Source organism: Drosophila pseudoobscura, chromosome X (assembly GCF_009870125.1).
Source record: "Drosophila pseudoobscura strain MV-25-SWS-2005 chromosome X, UCI_Dpse_MV25, whole genome shotgun sequence".
Lineage (NCBI taxonomy): Eukaryota > Metazoa > Arthropoda > Insecta > Diptera > Drosophilidae > Drosophila > Drosophila pseudoobscura.
The window spans coordinates 5028347-5048505 of NC_046683.1; the positions used below are offsets into that span (position 1 = coordinate 5028347).

Consider the following 20159-nt stretch of genomic DNA (forward strand, 5'->3'; position numbering starts at 1 on the left):
ACTTAACAAGCGCCAGACATAAAGAGATAAAATAATTAACAGAAAATTATTGTAATATTTACCTATGTAAATACATATATTTGTTTAAATATTTTATTATTCCACCGAGATCTTGATGAATCTATATCGCATAATGTTCCCAATAATACTACAAATGTGACTCATAAATTATGAGTCATAATATAAAAGCAATTTAAATTTCGTTCTGAGCTTCAAAGTAGCTATGAAAATATTAAAAATAATACTGATAGATCTGATTATTTTGAGATCTGCTTTAATTTATAATATAAAAAAACGAATTGAAAGAAAAACCTTTTTAAATTTTTGATTTATTTTAAATATACATATATTTAATCGATATTTAGTTACATACAATATAATACATATTGATTTAGTTGGTGTTTTGTTTTGTTTTGTTTCTCTCTTGTCGTATTGTTTTATGTCGATTGCTTGTCGTTTGTTATATGGTATTGAACTCCCTATAACGTATGCCGCCATATAGCCACTGCGTGCTGCTTGTTGCTGGTTGTGTGTGGTATGCGGAACGTAGGAAGTAATAATAGTAATAATAATAAAAAAAACTTATGCGATAACTTGCTTATTAGTTAACAATAATCAAATTTGTTAAAAGCGATATGCCATATGTAAAAAAGTTAGTTTCTTGTTAGTGTTTTTTGTGTTTAATACTTCGAAAGTTCAGCTTTGAAAGTAAACAGCGGATTGGAACAATGTATACATCTGGAGGATGGGGGTGGTTATATGGGATGTGGATCCGATCCAAAGTCTGCCGACAAATGCGGCTGCGTTTGCCGTTGCGGTTGTGCGTGACTGGAGGAATATGGTACGGGTGCCCGCACAAGGGTTAAGCACGCGGCTCACACAATTGACGACCTGTCCAGAATGGACGAGGTGTCCAGCAAGAGTTCCGTGCTGCTGCTCAGAATGTCGTAGAGCTGGTGGGGCGCATCTCCGGCAATCGGATTGCCGAACGGGAAGAACGAGGAGAGCGTCGCCAGCTGCAAGGAGCCTCCGACAGAGTTGAGGCTGTTCGTCGGTGTGGCCACTTTCGTTTTGCGTCGCCTCTCCACTCCGTCTACGTACTCAATGGGTTCTCCATCCTGGTCGACATTTGGCGCACCACCGTCTTGGGAGCTGGTCTGCTGTTGGTTTGGCCTCTGTTCCCCGGTGGCCTCGTAGTAGGCATCGGGCAGATCGTCGATGTTCTGGAGTTCCAGGCAACGCTGCACCTTGGCTATGTTGCCGAGCAGCAGGCGATGGAAGAGATCTACCTGGGCCTGGCCCCCGCCTCGGATGTCGAGGACGGGCAGCCACCGATAATAGCACTGGTCCCACACGGCCAGATCGAAAATGCGGTGCGCCGGCAGTAGGTACCGGTCCTGCGGCACCGACGAATGCGTTGCAAACAGCTGCGGATTGATGGTGTTGCGCGACGGCGTCGATGCAGCCATTCCCGGCTGGCCCACGGCCAGAGAGCGTCGGTTCTGAAGGCCCGCCGATGATGAATGTGACATTGCCTCGTTCCTCTGACGCTGGTAGAGCGGATTGCTGAAGAACATCTTGTCTTTGTCGGTGAACTGCTCGCTCCAATCCCACACGGGACGCAGGACCAGCGGCGAGTCCTTGACGGCACGCACCCGCTGCGCCTGGTTGTCGAACTGGAACGTGTCGAAGATGGGCATGAAGCAGGCGTCCCACAGCGTCGTCAGATATGTCTGGGAGAACTCGAACTCGTCGGGGAACTGCTGCAGCAGCTGCCACACACAGTCGAGGAAGAGTAGGAAGACGGGGCTCTGTTCGCTCTCGAGGACCTGCTCGCCGCCGTTGGTCGCCGAGTAGACATGTCCGAGCCGACGCTGGAAGGGATGCTCGAGGGCGATCCACTCCTTCTGCACCAGCGACTGGAAGCCATCGATGCTACGGAAGTGCGGATCGAGTAGCAGCTGGGTCAGACTGCTGATCACACAGCACAGGTCCCGGCCGTTGGACTCCTGGAGAACACACGTGGTCGAGGAGCGCAGGGTGGCCGCCGCCTCGCTGGAGTAGCGCAGACACAGGGAGACATAGAACAGCCAGTTGGTCTTCTCCAGCAGCCCCAGGTACTTGTCGTCCTGCAGCATGAACTTCTCGGGCGTCTCCGGCGTGCAGAGGCGCCTCAGCTTCTGGTAGGCCCGCAGGACGTCCTGTGTGCTGGGCAGACGATCCGTTAGCTGGAGCAGCTTCAGTTGCTTGCGCTCGTCACACTTGCGCACCAGCTCCAGCATGATGTTCTCCACCTTGGTGTCCTGTTGGGCCGCTGGCTGAAGCTCGGCCAGGCGTACCAGGGAGGCGGCACTGCTGCCGTAGCTGTAGACCCAGAAGGCGGCACGGGAGTCGCAGAAGGCACGCGAAAGGTCGAGGAAACGATCCACGCTGCAGCTCTTGGGTATGACAAAGTGCGGCGGCACGGAGTACTTGCCCGCCTGAAGCGGATTCTGCAGCAGCTGGACACTGTTGCTACTCACCACCTGCCACTCAGTGGCACCGCATCGGATCAGCTCCCGTGCCCAGTCGTTCTTCGTGGCGTACATGCTGACCCCCGAGGCGCCGAGTGTCGAGTAGTACGGCTCACGGTAGGCATACGCAAAGCTCAGATCGTGCCGCATCGGATATGCAAAGCGTACCAGGGCCGATGCTATCAGCTTGCCGTGATCGCTGACTCCGCTCAGCTTAGAGTCCTGCTGCTGGAAGGCGAACTTGAGCAGCCGAAAGTTCTTGCAGATGATGTGCAACGCGGCAATCCGTCCGTTGATCGTGTGCTGCTTGAAGGGCTCCAGCTTCTTCCGGCGGCTGCTGTTGCTGGCCATGCGCGCCGCCTGCAGCGCACTAGCCGCTCTGCCCTGCTCCGCGATGGTGTAGATTTGATCGATGTTGTTCAGGGTCACATCGTTCCGCCCCAGATAGAGGTTCTCCTGATACAGGTCGCAAAGGGGAGCCGTTGCCGTGGGCCGTCTGGCATGTAAAGGCACAAAGGCCAACTTGAAGTTGGTCACGCTCAGCAGTCCGAAGGTGGCCTCCTTATGCGGCGGATTGGATTCGCTGTTGCCACCACTGTTGCTGTTGCTGCTGCTGCCACTGCCGCTGCCACTATCCATGGGATCGATGGGCGAGTACATGTAGGCAGGGGCCGAGGCCACAATCTGCTCGCCCTGCAGCAGCCGGGGCCGGGCCAGATGCACGTCCCTCAGGTCGCTGGGCAGGCACCATTCGTTTGTGTCCGCCGTGGCGCGCATATCTCCCGGCAAGGGCGCCACATAGCTGGTGAAGGTGTTCCGCTTCCGATGGTCTGGCATCTCGCTGCTGCCGCCGCCAGTGGCCATCGTCCAATTTGTTGCCCTGGCAATTGTTGCTGTGGCTGTTGCTGCTGGCCCACGGCACGGCACGTCTCTTGAATATTCAATTATTTTGTATTTCCTGCCTGTCTGCCTATCTGTCTGGGCCCCGTTCTGTTCCGTTCCGGATTTCGAATTTTTACCGCTACTCAGCACTCAGCTCTCTTCCTGTGCCACACATCCAAAAAATAATATTAATAATATAAAATACACAAAAGCCACAGACAGAGCGCGAGCGGGAGGGAGATATACAAGAAATTCAGACAGACGGTGTGGGAGAGAGAAAGAGAGAGAGAACATAGACGAAATTAGAATTATCGTTGTGTGATAAGTTTATCAGTCGAACTTACCGTTCCGATTACCACCACCACCTCTCGATGTGTGTGTGTGGCCGCTCGAGGTGTTTCTCGTTTCCAGCGATCGGGATCGGTGAGGGTGTGGGTGCGGGTGTTGTGTGCTATATATCAACTAGCTAGTCATATTTCCGATAGATGCTGTACTGATGTGCACATAACATACGTCTTCAATATGCATTTATTTATTCATTTATTTTCGTTGTCGCTACAATTATACGCCACTAATACGTACGCACACACACACACAAAAGCGCGCACACGCACTCACACTTAATGCACTTAAACAGTGTGACCGTACGTGGGTAGGGAGCTAATACCAGCGTCATGACTAATATTTATAGGGACCAAGTTTCAAAGGTACCTATCGACTCGACATAGTTTTAGCAGATATTAAGCAAATCTGAATTTGCATCCAATAAATTCTTATTTTCAGCTACTAAAATTAATTCATTAATATTACTCGGCTCAAAATAAAGCAATCCTGAAGAGAAAATATCTTGAAGATGAAAAACTATGTATGAAAATAATGGCCAAAATATCGATCTTCACGAAACAAATTTCTAATAACAGTCAGTCATTACACTTCTATTGAGGGCTGTGAAACAAAAACCAACAAAAACATTGGGACAAAAGAATTCAGCGTAAGCGAGATAAATATTTCTTTGATTTAGCTCAGATTTGTAATTGATCTTTTGGATCTTCCGTTTAGGAATCAGTTGCATTACACACAGTTCTCGGTTTGTTGAGTGTTTTGGTATTGAAGTGTAGTGGAATAGGCCATTTAGAAATATTTTTGTTATGAAGAATCCGATTTCGCACAAATAGTGTCACGGCTCTTTCAAAGAGTTCCGAGATACGTGACTGTATAACGGTAGAAAGACTAATTTGACACTGGGTTTTAGACTAGAGTGGTCTCTAAGTGTAATGGGTATAGGGTATAAATCAGATATACAGAATCAATTTTAAAAATTTACTGGATTTTTATTATATGTATATTCAGATTTTATTTTTAAGAGAATGCAACCTTATGTATCGATAGCTCGATCATCTCTATTCCATCTCTATCTCCCTACATCGTGGCTGGCGGTTTCGCTGATTCTGCTTGCTGCTGCCCTCCTCCCCCCCGCCAAATACCACACACACAACACCCAGCAGAACAAGGTAGGCGGCTCGACCGCAAAACCAAATAAGCATTCGGGGAGCTAGAAACTAGAGCAGAAAGGAAGCGCCGGCAGTCAAAATTGAATGTGAAACACACAATTGAATGTTTTGGCTGCGTAACGTTACAGACAAAATCAAATTTCTAAATTATATCGTCACACACTCTTCAACAAATTTTCACCGCCGCTTCCAACCGCAGCAGCAGCAACTGCGACACCGAGTCGACAACAGCACTCAATTATTAAGAACCCACAGTCGGGCTCCGTGGCAACATCGAACACACACTAGAATGGCGCAGCAAGTGACGTATCTGGATGTGCCTGATAAGTCTGAGAACGACAAGAAATTGTACAAGTAAGTGAATTTGGGGGACGGGCGGACAAACGGACGGGCGATCCCTAATTGACCCGTTGTGCTTTTGTAGATCCCTTGTGTTGGGCAATGGTCTCCACGCCTTGATCGTCTCGGACCCCAGTCCAGTTCCCGACGATGGCATCAGCAGCACTGAGTCGTCGGAGGAAGGGGAAAAGTTGAGCGAATCTAGCAGCTCCTCCGATTCCAGCAGCGACACCAATTCGGAGAGCTCAGAGAGCGGCAGCCAAGCAAGCAGCGAAACTGGCGACGAGAAGTTGGCCGCTTGTGCCCTGATGGTCGACTACGGTTCGTTCGCGGAGCCGCGCAACTACCAGGGCCTGGCCCACTTTCTGGAGCACATGATCTTCATGGGCAGCGAAAAGTATCCGGAGGAGAATATCTTCGATGCACACGTAAAGAAATGCGGCGGCTTCAGCAACGCCAACACCGACTGTGAGGACACGCTGTTTTACTTCGAGGTGGCCGAGAAACACTTGGACTCGAGCCTTGACTACTTCACAGCCCTGCTGAAGCATCCGCTGATGAAACAGGAGGCCATGCAGCGCGAGCGCGTTTCCGTCGACTCTGAGTTCCAGCAGATTGCCCAAGATGATGAGACCCGTCGCGACCAACTGCTGGCCAGCCTGGCCACCGACGACTTTCCGCACGGCACCTTCACCTGGGGAAACTTGAAGACACTCAAGGACAACGTGGACGACGATGCGCTGTACAAGGTCCTGCACGATATCCGGCGGGAGCACTATTCGGCCAACCGGATGTACGTTTGCCTGCAGGCACGCCTGCCCCTCGATGAGCTGGAGGCAATGGTGGTGCGGCACTTTGCGGAAATCGTGCCCAACGACAGCAAGGCGCCCGATCTGACCAAGTTCGACTATCGCAAAGCCTTCCGTCCGGAGTTCCACGAGCAAGTGTTCTTCGTGAAGCCCGTGGAGAACGAGTGCAAGGTGGAGCTGACCTGGGTGCTGCCCAGTGTCCGTCAGTACTATCGCAGCAAGCCCGACCAGTTCCTCTCCTACCTGCTCGGCTACGAGGGCAAGGGCAGTCTCTGCGCCTACTTGCGGCGACGCCTCTGGGCCCTCCAGCTAATAGCTGGCATAGACGAGAACGGTTTCGATCTGAACACCATGTACTCTCTGTTCAATGTGTGCATCTACCTGACAGACGAGGGATTCAAGCACATTGACGAGGTGCTGGCCGCCACGTTTGCCTATGTGAAGCTCTTCTCCAGCTGCGGCTCCTTGCGTCAGCTGTACGAAGAGCAGCAGGCCATTGAGGAGACCAATTTCCGGTTTCAGGCCCAGCGCCCGGCCTTCGACAATGTCCAGGAGCTGGTCTTCAACAGCAAGTACTATCCATCCAAGGATGTGCTCACCGGCAAGGAGCTCTACTACAACTACGACGAGCAGCATCTCAATGAGTTGATCGGACACCTCAACGAGTTCAAGTTCAATCTGATGATCACCTCGCAGGACAAGTTCGAGGGCATAACCTACGACAAGCAGGAGGCGTGGTTCGGCACCGAATACACCACTGTGCCCATGCCTGCCAAGTGGAAGCAGCTGTGGACCGATTCGCAGCCCATGGAGCAGCTCTTCCTGCCCGAGCCCAATCGCTTTGTCGCCCACGACTTCAAGCTGTTCTGGAGCGAGAAGGGCAAGCCCGAGCTGCCCGCTTACCCCAAGAGGCTGCTCAAGACTGACACCTGCGAGCTGTGGTTCCGACAGGACGACAAGTTTGAGCTGCCCGAGGCCTACATGGCCTTCTACTTCATCTCACCTCTGCAGCGGCAGAATGCCAAGAAGTAAGCCCAGCCGCATCTCACTTTTGGCACTCAATCTCAGACACTCTCTGACTCTGACTCTTTACCTTTTCACAGTGATGCGATGTGCGCCTTGTACGAAGAGCTGGTGAAATTCAATGTTTGCGAGGAACTGTATCCGGCAACCAGTGCGGGGCTAAGCTACAGCTTCAGTGCCGGGGAGAAGGGCTTGCTGCTGAAGGTGAGCGGCTACAACGAGAAGCTCCATCTGATTGTGGAGGCCATTGCCCAAGGCATGGTCAATGTGGCCGAGGCACTGGATGAGAGCATACTGACAGCCTTCCGCAAGAATCAGCGCAAGGCCTACTTCAATAACCTGATCAAACCGCGTGCCCTCAATCGGTAAGATATCTCTCGCTCTCTATTTCTATATGTCTTCAATGAAACCTTTATCATCTTCCTTAGGGATATCCGATTGTGTGTGCTAGAGCATATTCGCTGGCTGACAATCGACAAGTACAAGTCGCTCAATGACATCAATCTGGAGGATCTGAAGGCATTTGCCCAGAAGTTCCCGCAGGAGCTGTACGTCCAGGCGCTCATTCAGGGCAACTACACGGAAGAGTCGGCCCACAATATGCTAAATTCGGTGCTCAGTCGCCTCAACTGTCAGAAAATTAAGGAAAGTCGTTATGTGGAGGATCACACAGTGCAGCTGCCGCTGGGCAGCCACACCATCCGTTGTCACGCCCTCAATCACAGCGACACGAATACGGTGATCACGAACTTCTATCAAATCGGACCAAACTCGGTGCGCGTGGAGAGCATTCTCGACCTGATGATGATGTTCGTCGATGAGCCGCTCTTCGATCATCTCCGGACCAAGGAGCAGCTGGGCTACCATGTGGGCGCCACAGTACGCGTCAATTACGGCATTGCCGGCTACTCGATCATGGTGAATTCGCAGGAGACAAAAACCACTGCCAGCTATGTTGAGGAGCGCATCGAGGCGTTCCGCCTCAAGATGCTGCAGATCCTCAAGAAAATGCCGATCGAGGATTACGTCCACACCAGGGAATCTCTGATCAAGCTGAAGCTGGTCGCCGATATGGCCCTCTCCACGGAGATGGGACGCAACTGGGAGGAGATCCTTAACGGGGACTACCTCTTCGATCGTAACCGCAAACAGGTCGAAGTACTGCGCACCCTCAACAAGGAGGACATCATCAGCTTCCTGATCGAAACAGATGCCACCAATTTGCGCAAACTATCGGTGCAGGTGATCGGACATCGTCCCGTAGATATGGACGAGCCTCTGGTGGCTGTTTTGGACGAGAATGCCAAGATGGTGACCGCTGACCTCGGGTCCAAGGATGCTGGGGAGGGGCAGGAGCTGCTGAGCGACGAAGACGGCGACGCCGAAATGGTCGAGGACGACGACCAACTATTCGAGGCCCTGGCCAACAAGATGAACATTGTATTCCTGCCAAAGGACGGCGATATCTCCACCATTGTAGACATTTCTCAGTTCAAGAGCGGCCTTGAGGTCTACCCCACGCGAAAGGCGAATCAGGAAGGCGAGGAAATCAGTCGAACCGCTCGCATCGAGGATGCTCTAAGCAATACGTGAATCGGAACATACCGCACGCCATACCCACAACCGCTCGGACCCCGACCCAGACCCAGATACAGTTATCGAAACCACATTTTCTATTGTAGAATCTTTATGAGCAGACACGACACTCCTGCCAATTCAGACAAGGGATGCACTTCCGAGGAACACACGGAGACAAGCTAAAATGCATTTTGTTTCAAACATGGAACACCTTAGACGATCATTTCCTAATGGAAATGCACAAGAGCAACCAAACTTTATATATTGTTTGAATAAACTAAATTTAAAAGTAATATCTTCTGCGGCTGCGGTTTCCCTTCTCCGACCGTATAAAGATATAGTATCTATATGCACTCACTCGGTCTAACAGCGGTCTTAAAGATTGGGCAATTCCTGCATGAACATAGCAAAGAGGCTCTTTCCATTGCTTCCTCCATGGTGCTTTCCCGTTTCTTTTTCAGAATTCAGATCAACAAATCAACTGAAAAGCCTTTCGCTGATGTGGCGACCTCACAGGGACAGAAGGTGTTGAACAACTTCCTGGCCAACACAGCTACAAGCCCATCAAGGCCGATTTGTCTGTGTTCGATGGCCTGAGCAAGGCTCCAGCAGAAGACTACGCCCTGCAGGCTACGATTAACGATGTTCCTCCGTACTCGTCTCCGTCTTCGACTACAACGATTATCAGTGTAGCATAACTGAACGAATAATGCGAATACCAAATCGATTCGGGGGCCTGTTCATGCATATATAGGAATATATTGAAATATATGTAGTTTCTATTGAATTTGTTCCCTGCTTTTCGAATTTTTTTGGAATTCTAGTGGATCCCAAAACGAAGGCACCCGATTGACCGAAATGGAAGAAAAAGAGATCGATTCAAATTTCTTGTTTTTATTACTGGTTGATTCATTGATTGATTGGTTGGTTGCTTGATGGATGGTCGTGAAAAATACATAATTGTGCACATTCATACATATATCGGGATATATATTGCAGCGAATATACATGCGTATATGGATAAACATTGAGAATGGGGTAGGGAATTGATTGTATTGTTTCTCATGTGTGTGTGTGTGTGTGTGCGTGTTGGTATGTGTATGTGCGCTTGTGTTTGTGTGTGGAGAGGAGGTTCGTTTACAAAATAATTAATTACAAATATTTTATACATACACAAAAAAACAATTGTGAACTAAAAACTAAAAGGCAGATCGGGCTGCCATATAGCTAGCCATATATGTATGTATGTATGTATGTATGCGTGTTTATATGTTTGTGTGGGTGTGTGGCTTATGTGGCATGAGTGTGGGTGTGTTGATGGAGTGTGGAGACGGGGGCGGGCGGGGGCATGGTTGAAGGAAAAGGGAAGAGAGAGGATCAGGAGCGATCCTTTCAGTTGCGCTTCCTCAAGGCCAGGCGACCGATGGGACGCTTCGGTTTGGCCTCCTCCTTCTGCTGCTGTTCCGATTCTTCGGCGGCGGCATCATCGACTGCCTGCTCGGGCGTCGCCTTGGCCGGCTTGGAAAGCTTGCGCCGGCTCACTGAAAGAGAAAAGCAAACGGGGAACCGTGGTAGAGGTCAGCCGGATCACATGTCGCCCGTCACCCGTCGACGACTACTCACATGCCGAATTGCCCTTGAAACCCTTGGATGGGGTCGAGGCCGGTGCTGGTGCCGCAGCTGGAGCCTGATCCTCCTGCTCGCCCGAGGCGGACTCGTCGCTCTTCCTGGCCGGCTTGCTGGCGGGCACCTTCTCGGCACGGTGCTTCTTGGCGTTCTGCTGGCGGCGCTTCAGCGAGTTGAGGAAGTCGTCGTTGGAGCGGAAGGGCCGGATGACAGGTCCCACCTTCTTGGGCGCCTCTGTGCTGGTGGTTGTCGTGGAGCTGGCGGAGTCCGCCGCCTCATCACCCTCTTCGCCATGGTCACCGAGACCCGCCTCCTCGTCATACTCCTCTCCCTCGCCGGCATCGCCGTTCTGGGCCGGGGCCGCTGTCGTTGTGGTGGTCGGCTTGGCCGCCTTGCCAACGGGACGCCGGAGGGCGGCAATTCTCTTGGCGGGCGACACGGACCCGGAGCCGCCCTCCTCCTGGGCAGCCACTAGGCCATAGCACAAGGCGCAGATGATGAAGAGCAGGCAGCTGGAAAGGCAGAGGTGGAGGGGAGTTTAGTTTCTAATCAACAAAAGGAGGAGCAGCACCAGGCACCAGACACCGGGCACCGGCCACCAGCCACCAATGAAATGCAAATATTCTCGTGACTTCCAGTTCAAAGACATGTCGGTGATGGCTGACCAGCCAGACGGGTTATTCCGTACAGAACCTGAAGTCGTAAATATATAAAGCCTAAACCATACATTTCTCGCCACTTTGAATGCCATTTATTTTCCTGTAAGATTAGTTCGAGGTTTTCAGTTTTCAGTGGTTTTTGTCGTGTATTGTTTTATAGTTTCGGATATCGTCTCGTCGGCGATGCCAGATCGAGATGTGCTAACAGTTATTAATGTGTAAAGGTCAGGCAAACGGGTTTGTTCACTTTCGATTTCGATTTTGCCTCCAAACCGAGACCGAAACCGAAACCGAATTCGAATGCGAATGAATGTTGCTCTGTTTCTGCTTTTGCTTTTGCTTCTCCTCTGCCTCTACCTCTGCCACTGCCTCTGTCGCTGCCACTGCTGCCGTACGAATAGATGCTTCAGGCGATGACGAAGACGACGGTTTTACGATGCTGCTCATTCTCATTGCCCATATTTTATGCAAAACAAAAGAGCTGGCCACCGAACTCGTTTTCAAATTCTTTCCCAGCCAGCCAGCACTTGCCGTTTGCTTGGAGGGGGCGGACAGCTGACTGCTGTGTGTGCGGCTGTGTGTGCGGCTGTGTGTGTGTGTATTGCCAGTGTTGCCAAAGGAAACAGGTGCTTATGCAAAAAAGGAACCAACAAAATGGGAAAAAAGAAAACCAGTTAAGAGCCAGCGCTGTGCCGCGCCGCGCCGCTCCGCGCCAGAATCAATTTAAGTGCGCACATTGCAGTTGGCTAATAACGGTAAAATGTGTGTGCAAGCCAAAGGCATTTTACAGCCAAGTTTTATTTTTAGCTTCTTCAGAGCTTTGCACATTTGTTTTTGTTATCCTCTCCAACAAGAAGTGTCATCTACGCATTCCACTTTCAGGCCCCATCCCCACATATATTTTAGGGTCATCCATCCATCGTTGGAGATGCAGATAAAAACAAAAGCCAAAATTATGCAACGGCAAAGGTGAAAGGCGTTGGCTTTCCACGCTCTGACATACATACATGCACATGCATTTGTAGTTGTACGTGCCTGGAATCAGTAACTTCTTTGCTTTGCTTCTTTTCAATCGAAATTCACATCACGGCACGGAGCGCACTCCACCACTCCACTCCGGCACTCCCGCACTCCCGGGCGGCTGACATTTGACTTCGGCCAGGGCTTCTTCGCAACGGAACCGGTTTCGCATGGGCCAACGGGAGGGAACACTCAACCCACTCCATTCCGTCCCTAAAAATTCAAAATACACACCCGTAGCCCGTACCATTTCTAGATGCTAGCTCCCATCTGCCAAATGGTGGATTTGTGTATTTGTGTAAACTATCTTAAATGCCTTGAAGCTCTCAACCAGTTATATAAGCCGCCGACATTGTTTGCAAATTTATGATAAGCGTCGCTTCAGCTTCAGGCGGGAAGGCGGAACCACTAGCTTAATGCAGCATCATCCTCATTATCATCCTCATTATCATCTTCATTAATGCTTCTTAAACAGCATGGAGACAGCAAAATGGTTTGACTTTTAATGTATGTATTTCATTTCATCTTTATGTTGTTCCTTCTTCTTTGACGAGTCTCTTATTATTACTTCTGGTTTTCTGCGTTCTGTGTTCTGTTTGTTTTTGTTTCTGTCTCGTTTTGCAAAGATTTGCTCATCATTTTGGCAGAATAGTTAAATGCGATGGCGTCACTGCGGATATGGAAATGGGGCTTTAGGTTGATCTTGAAGTTCCAGCTCATTCTGGTTCCCGGCTGCCTAATCGATGCCCCCACCCCCCGTGGGGGCGACACTTGCCCCAGTTATGCATAGACAACGGCCTATCCCATGCACGTTTTCTAATTGGCCTGGCGCCCTCATTACACTCCCACCTACCACTATACAGAGGAGGGGGGTGGGGGGTGGGGGCAGTGCTTAAAAACGTGCACATTCGACACCGAACTCGAACTCGAATCGAAATTCGTATTCAATGTGGAATTACAGTAAAGTGGCTTACGGTAAGTGGGCTCAATAACGGTGCATTGTGTCTGTCGCACCTAATATGTACATACATACATATGTACATATGTATACATGCATGTACGTGTTTGGCTATAGGAATGGTTGTTGTTTGTTGTTTGTTGTTTGGCCCCTGGCTTCATGCCAATTGGAGGCAGTGTACTGCAAGTTTGTGGCCAGAGTCTTTTGATTTGGCTTTGATTGGCTTACTTTGAATTGGTTTTGGCCCATAAAATGCATTCAATTGCCAATTTGAGATGGCAAAGCCCTTGAATCAACATATACATACATACATATAGGCTATGATCTCAATCCGTACAACTCCCTCATGTATAATTTATTTAAATAAAAAATTGCATAATTCGCGTGAATGAAATGACAACAAAACCAACAAAATGAAACGAAACCGAAACCGAAACTAAACTAAAATCCTGATCTTGGCGTCAACCTGGCGCTTGCTCGTTGTCTCAGTTTCAGTCTCAGTCTCAATCTCTGTCTCTGTCTCTGTCTAGCCAATGTTGCTGCTGCACGAGTGATTAATTCCCGCATACAACTCAGCGATTAACTCATATATTTCATATGCATGCATACATAAACACACACACACATATGCATGTAGTATATTGCACATGCATATATTTATCGATAAGTGTATGCAGATGCAGGCATGCTCAGTGTCTGAATAGTGAATGTGTGTGTGTCTGTCAGCTCGCATTAAAAATGCAACCGTTAATTTATAAAACAAGACAACCAGCAGCCACAACAACAACAAATGTCTGATAATTAATCCAATATTCTTAATTTGTTGAGTGCCAACGCGCCAGAGTTGCCAGCCATAGAGAAGAAGCAGAACCAAAACACAACGGTAAACGGGTAAACGGCAAACGCAGCCTCAACTGCCGACGACCTTGAAACTTTTCTTGTAATCAACTCTGATTCGCACTCAAATCCAACTGAGACGAGACACCGCTGGTGTCGTTTGAGTCGTTTGAGAGATTCCCCCCCTGAGATCAGCCATCCATCATCGCATCGCCTTTGGCAGAGAGACGGCCGCCGACTGCCGTCTGTGGGGACTTAACTTTTGCCATTTCTTTGTGCGAATTATGTGCCGGCAAATGCCAGCCAAGTCAGCCATCCCGTGACAACTTCATCAGCATCAGCATCAGCATCAGGCCGCATGATCATCATCATCATCATCATCATCGTAATGAGACTTTGGCATTTTCGTCTTCGATTTCAACGTTTCAGTTTCAGTTTCAATTACAGTTCCAGTTTGAGTTTGAGTTTGAGTTGCAGTATCGTATCGTATCGTCTCGACTAGGTGCCGTGTTAAAGTTCAAATTGGCAATAAGTCGAGCCACGACTGTCCGTCCGTATGTCTGTCTGTCTGTTTCTTACACCTGCATTTGGTCGCTCTTTAGGTGGCAGTCAGTCGTGCCCCAAAAAGGTTGCAAGCCAGTCCCCAGTCGCTGCCATGAAACGGAGCCAAGCAATAGGATTTCTAGGGGCAAAATGTCGAAGCTACATATTTCTTGAAGGAGGGAGGGTCTGCAGCAACGATGGTTATCCGCCCACTAGAGCTGTCACTGTATTGTAGAAAATGCTTATATGATTTACACAAAATAAGTTTTAAAGTCACTTGCAGTTTTTGAGTCACAGTCGAGGCTTAAAAATATATAAATATATGTACTTATGGATGCTAAGAGTAGTACTATATTGTATATTGATGGATCACTCACATGTTGAAGTACTTCATTTTGTCTTGGTTTGTGTGTGTGTGTGTGTGTGTGTGTGTTTGTACAAAGATTGAACTTGTCCAAGTTATTTGAAACCAACAAAAAGAATTATAAGCGCGCACGTCTTAAACTAGAAAAAAATATATTGGACGAATACAAATGGAGTACAGCGAACGACGGAAGACGGACGACAGTTGACAGATGACAGACGACAGACGACAGATAGATGGACAGGCACAGGCACAGGCACAGGCAGACAGAGAGGCACAAGATTGGAGTTGGTTCGAGCTTGAGCGGAACTGACTGGGCCACACGATCACGATCGACTTCTAGAGGCAGACTGAACGTTACTTATGCCGTGTGCACAAAGTTAACCTACGGCCATCCAATATTTTGTGGCAGCGACGCCAACAGCGACTGCTGCGCCAGCCAGAGTTGAGGCTCAGCCTGGCCAACAACAGGTTCAGACCGCCCTAGCCAACCAACTGTGCCGCCGTCTCCGTCGCCGCCTCCGCCAGCGCCTGCGCCTGCGCCACCAAACGCCACCCGCCACTGCCACCCCGGATCTATGCTGCCATGGCTGGGACTGGGGCTGGAACTGTGCCTGGGTCTGGCCTGAGTAACTATGCAAAGAGTGCAGGAGCACTTCTGGTTTTTTTTTTTCATTTTTCGGGCCTTATGCTTCGGCTGGCTTCACAGCCAATTTGTCACGGCGACATCGTTGCCAGGCTGGTGGCTGCTGGCTGGTGGCTGGTGGCTTTGCTTATGACAGGTTTTGCCCGAATCCAATCCAATCCAATCCGAAAACCAACCAAAGAAACCCAATCTCGCCAGCAAATAGTACTGCGGCTGTGGCGCTGGCTCTGGCTCTGGCTCCGGCTCTGACGCTGGCAGCAGTGAGGTTCAGGCGAGGTTTGCAATTTGTATATTTTATTAATTAATTTATTGATTTTAGGCCAATTGTTGTTTTGGATTTTTGGCTGACGTCGCCTCGGCTTTAGGCACAACCTGCCACAGCCGCAGCCACAGCAGATCTGGTAAATCCCGAAATCAAGACCAAGCCCCGATATCGTCTCGTCTCAGCTTCGCAACGAGAGGCCCATCTGTCCCGCATGTAAATCTTGTGACAGCTAATGGGGATCGAGCGAAAAACAACACAAAAATTAACAAAAAGAAAGGTTAAGTGTAGCTCGTGAGCAATGAGGTAGGGATACCTTGTCCCTACAAAGAAGAATAGGTCAAATGCATCAAGACCTGAATAACTGCCAAACACACCCATATTTTAATTGAATATTCCGATTGTTGAACCCTGCAAGAATCCACAGTATTCATTGAATCATGCCTGTTGGATTCTTTCTTTGTACTACCCACAATTCAAGATCTTCAGGCAGAAGGAAAATAAACAAAACGGCACCTGATTTGTGTAGCTTTCTTTTTCCCTCTACCAGAAAATCAAATGAACTAAGCCGAAATTTTCGGATCTGATACAGTCCTTTCAGTCCGTTTTGGGCGAGTGATTCGATGTAACGAGAAAGCTCACACGCAAATTCTAACTGAACGAAAAAAGCGAGTGCCGAATCCCACCGAATCGATGCGGTTTCCTGCTCAGACAGGACTCTAATACAAACATAGTAAAATTAAATAGAACTCCCTTTGATTTAAACATAAGTTTGTTAAAAAGACTTCTTCATACTTCATATTTCATCTAAATATAAAACACTTCAAACCCTTTCCACCCTCGTACGTGTAAATTGTAAAATTTCAGCGCCTCTTTCTCTGAGTGTACAAGTAAGTCTTCACTAGAAGATATTGAATAGCTCTTGGACTTAAATAAAAAAAGATGCAGAAAAAGAAGGTGGTAAGTATGCACGATGAGTACGAGTAGCTGAAGAGCTCTCTCTTTTAAAGATTAATAATAAAATTAAAAAGATAAAAAGAAGTTCTGATTTCTTAATCAGGATCTATTGATCCTAGACTAATGAAATGAATGTATGCAAATCAGTCTGGGAATACTAGTAGTTCTTGGAAAGATCTCGTTCTATTTAAAGCAACACAGACTTATAAGAATTCATCTTTTTACTAAGCTTTGTTTAGATTCCAATAAAATTAGTGATCACTGATAAAGGTATCACTGATTTATGTATGTATTAATAGCTGATGGTCGTGGTTGTCCAGGCATAATGGGATGGGAGAGATATCCTCCACGGATACCTTCGGGATTGCCCCCCAAAGCGATCCTTCTTGGTGTGCAGTGTTGCTTTGTGTTGTCAAGTTAAATAACCCATCTGATGGCAGGGCCGAGGCGATGATGATCACCAGGTGCCACGCCATATGATGACGATGTGGCTGAGGCTGGGGCTGCGGCCAAGTATACGATGACACCAAATTAAAAAGCTTTAAAAACAGAAGAAGAAACGCCAGAAATATTTATGCATATGTATTTTGTGGGTTCGTCGCGGCCTTGAACTGATTAGGTGGATGGTGGATGGTTGGGGGAGTGCTGGCCAGGAGGGTGCTGGCTGATAGGCGATGACGGTTTATGGGTGATAAAGCCTAGCTTGCGATGCGATAATTAATCTTCCAACTTGTGCAGATGTTCTGCAGCCAGATGGGGCCACAAGTCAGGGGCTGGGCGTGGCCTGCACTTGGATGTTTGGCCATGCTAATTAGCTGGCCTCCATCTCCACACCTGGCTCCAACACAGGCCAACTGGCTGACTGGCCAACTTACCTTGAACTACAAAATGTCAGCTGCCAAAAAAAAAAAAAAAACCTTTATAGATTGAAGATACATTTTAATGATCGGTTGCCTGTGAAAGCCAGAAAGATCCAAAAATATAAAGAGTCACAACATAAACAAGAAACTTGTTAAATTATGAATAAAATAAAAACAAAGTAAAAATATTTCCATTGGTCCGAGTGGGACAATAGCTACGCCAGCCACCAATCTACATACTCGTGCATCGCGATGTCCCATTAACAGGCCCTAATCCATAAAGCCGTGGAACATGTGTAAACCCAATCATATGCAAATCCCAATGCGAATGCTAATACAAAATCGGATTCAGGTTCGGTGTGGCTCCAGCGATGCGATGCGGAGAAGGAGATTCTCCTCCTCCTCCTCCTCCTCCTCCTCCTCCTCAAGAAATACAACACTTTTAGTACAATTTAATTTCACATTTAATCAGACTTTGGTTGAAACTTATTTCTATGGTGCATAGGATATACATTGTATGTGTTCATAAAATATATGAATGATTTGTTGAACTTCCTTCATTTAAATGCATTCGAAATTCCATTTCCGTTTCCAATTCCAATCTTAGGAATTTTTTGCTTTCGTTTTAGCTTCTATTTCTAGGGCCCTGTAGTCGGGGGACAGTCTCATCGTTTTATATGCTGCGCTCCGCTGCGATCCTATCAGACTTTTGTAATGATATGGGGACTGGAAGGATTTGCTGGGCGAAAAAAAGGGAAACTCAACTCAAAAGAAAAATGAAACAAATGGAAAGCAAATCAAACACAAAAGAAAAGAGAAACAAAAATATCAAATGTTGATTTTATACACATTATTACTTTATTTTGTCTGGGGTTGGGTTTGGGTTTCGGGTGGTGGGGGGGGGGGTGGCGTTTGCAGTTAAATTTCTGAGCCGATTCTGCGGGGGAAATGCAACTGCAGAGGCGCCTTAAGCTAGAGTATATATTTAAACATAAACATTAACGTAAATAAACGTAATACGAATGGATCATGACAATAATAGTACAAATAAAATACAATTTTTAAAAAGAAAGCAATGGCTCGACTTCATTTTCGACTAAGCAAAATACAACTGGAGAGCATAGAGCAGTCGGCATTCAGCTTTCAGCAGTCGGGTCTCGTCGAATGGGCCCACAGCCCTCACAACCCTCTGCAGAGGGGACCCACTTTCGTGGGTCACTATCCCATCCATTACTTTTAAATGCAATTCGCTGCCGCCTCTCACTCTGTACAAAACACACACAAAAAAAAACACACACACACACGCAACAAACTAAGGCGACAATATGGAACTCTATATGTCGAGCTCTAAAGGAATTTCAAATTTGGAGAGTCCATATAAAATGAGTGAGTGAGTGAGTGAGCGAGTGACAGAGAGAGACAGAGGGGAGTGAGAGAGAGAGAGGGGAGAGTGCTGAGAGTGAAGGCTGCAGCGCCATCGAACAGAAATACAAATAAATAATTTGTTTAGCTTAAGAACTAGAACATATTGGATATTTAATACTTAGATGTAGCCTTTTACACAAACACAAACACACACACACACAGACACACACACACACACAAGTCTGTGGCGAATTTTTCGCTTCGTTTTGATTCGATTCGATTCGTTTTTGCATTTCAGCTTAGTTTCGTTTCGATTGATTCATGTCAAGCTCTATATATATATATATATATATATATATGTATGGGAAGTTGCATTTGCTTTAAGTAACTGATTGTTCATCCTTCAGGGTTCCGCCTCCATATCTGATCTACATATAGTATATAGTATATAGTATAGTGTCTATGCTAGTATATATACGTTTTAAAAGAGTGTTCTTTAAATGGAATATAAGTTAAAGCTTTGTAAAAAGGGCTAGAACTTAGCTTGATTGATTGTTTGATTGATTGATGAATGCTTGATTGGCTGATTGGTTGCTCTGCTCTGCTCTGTTGTTGTAAGCGGGCTCTGACTTACAGGATAGGATATGCTCTAGGTATATAATCTACATCTATATTGTATATTGTATATTGTCTATTGTCTATTGTATGTGTTTTCCGTTCACAATTCTTTGCATCTTTCTCTTTTTTTACAATTACGAACAATGTTTGGACAATCAGATTCGCTGCACAACAGCAACAACAGCAACAACAACAACAACAGCTAAATAAATTATAAAAAACAAAAAAAAAATATATAGAATTGTTACAAGGCATCAAGTTATAAAATCTATTGAAATGAAGCTGAACCCCACCTCTCTGCACCAGTATAATGGCGCAAGAGGAGGAGCTGCGACAGGTCTACCTCTATCCGATCCGATCCGATCAGATCCTCACTTAACTAAGTACAGCTCTCTCCTGATTGTGGGCTGGGCTGGCCATTGTGCTGAGTGTGTTGCCACAGTTGCGGTTGCGGTTCAGTGGAATAGCATAGCAGCATACAATATAGTATTTATATTTATAAAGAATATATAGTACAATCTAAGTGACATATCTATGGTTCATGGTTGATCCGCTGCCCGCTCTGACGTTGCTGCCATCTTTTATCTGCACTTTTCTTTTAGTTTTGTGGGTTAAAGAAGCGTTAGACGAGTAGCAATTGCCTTTACACAAAGAGTTTAGTTTAGTTTCAAGTTGAATTTAGTTTCGATTGTAAAGTACTCGGGGAATATATGGTATATATCTGCATAGTTCTGTTCCAACATGTGTGGTTTCTGTTGTTTAGCAAGTTGGCTGCTGGCGGCTTGCTGC

The 20159-nt window shown here is 47.5% G+C and overlaps 3 protein-coding genes and 1 long non-coding RNA gene across 5 annotated transcripts; 1 reads left to right on the plus strand and 3 right to left on the minus strand.

The window, feature by feature from the left end:
• Positions 1–416: 416 nt before the first annotated feature.
• LOC4815431 (myotubularin-related protein 10-B) lies at positions 417–4051 on the minus strand. Of its 2 annotated transcripts, none has more exons than XM_001355474.4 (2): positions 3740–4051; positions 417–3553 (listed from the first exon to the last, which is right to left on the minus strand). In XM_001355474.4, the coding sequence occupies exon 2, from the start codon at positions 3375–3377 to the stop codon at positions 876–878; it is 2502 nt and encodes an 833-aa protein (XP_001355510.3). In that variant the 5' UTR covers positions 3378–3553; positions 3740–4051; the 3' UTR covers positions 417–875. The 2 variants fall into 2 exon arrangements, with proteins under 2 accessions (XP_001355510.3, XP_015041183.2); XM_015185697.2 differs by having other exon boundaries at positions 417–3557.
• Positions 4052–4807: 756 nt separating this feature from the next.
• On the plus strand, positions 4808–8948 carry LOC4815616 (nardilysin-like). Its single transcript, XM_001355473.3, has 4 exons — positions 4808–5260; positions 5331–7082; positions 7158–7442; positions 7506–8948. Exons 1-4 carry the CDS (start codon positions 5010–5012, stop codon positions 8668–8670), a joined length of 3453 nt encoding a protein of 1150 aa, XP_001355509.3. The 5' UTR covers positions 4808–5009; the 3' UTR covers positions 8671–8948.
• A 1013-nt stretch (positions 8949–9961) lies between these two features.
• On the minus strand, positions 9962–15052 carry LOC4815492 (brain acid soluble protein 1 homolog). The gene is made up of 3 exons (XM_001355472.4): positions 14676–15052; positions 10279–10793; positions 9962–10196 (listed from the first exon to the last, which is right to left on the minus strand). The coding sequence occupies exons 1-3, from the start codon at positions 14690–14692 to the stop codon at positions 10048–10050; spliced, it is 681 nt and encodes a 226-aa protein (XP_001355508.2). The 5' UTR covers positions 14693–15052; the 3' UTR covers positions 9962–10047.
• Positions 15053–18222: 3170 nt separating this feature from the next.
• On the minus strand, positions 18223–20126 carry LOC117184573 (uncharacterized). Its single transcript, XR_004469979.1, has 2 exons — positions 20070–20126; positions 18223–20011 (listed from the first exon to the last, which is right to left on the minus strand). It is a non-coding gene; the product is annotated as an uncharacterized lncRNA (long non-coding RNA).
• Between the last annotated feature and the right edge of the window lie 33 nt (positions 20127–20159).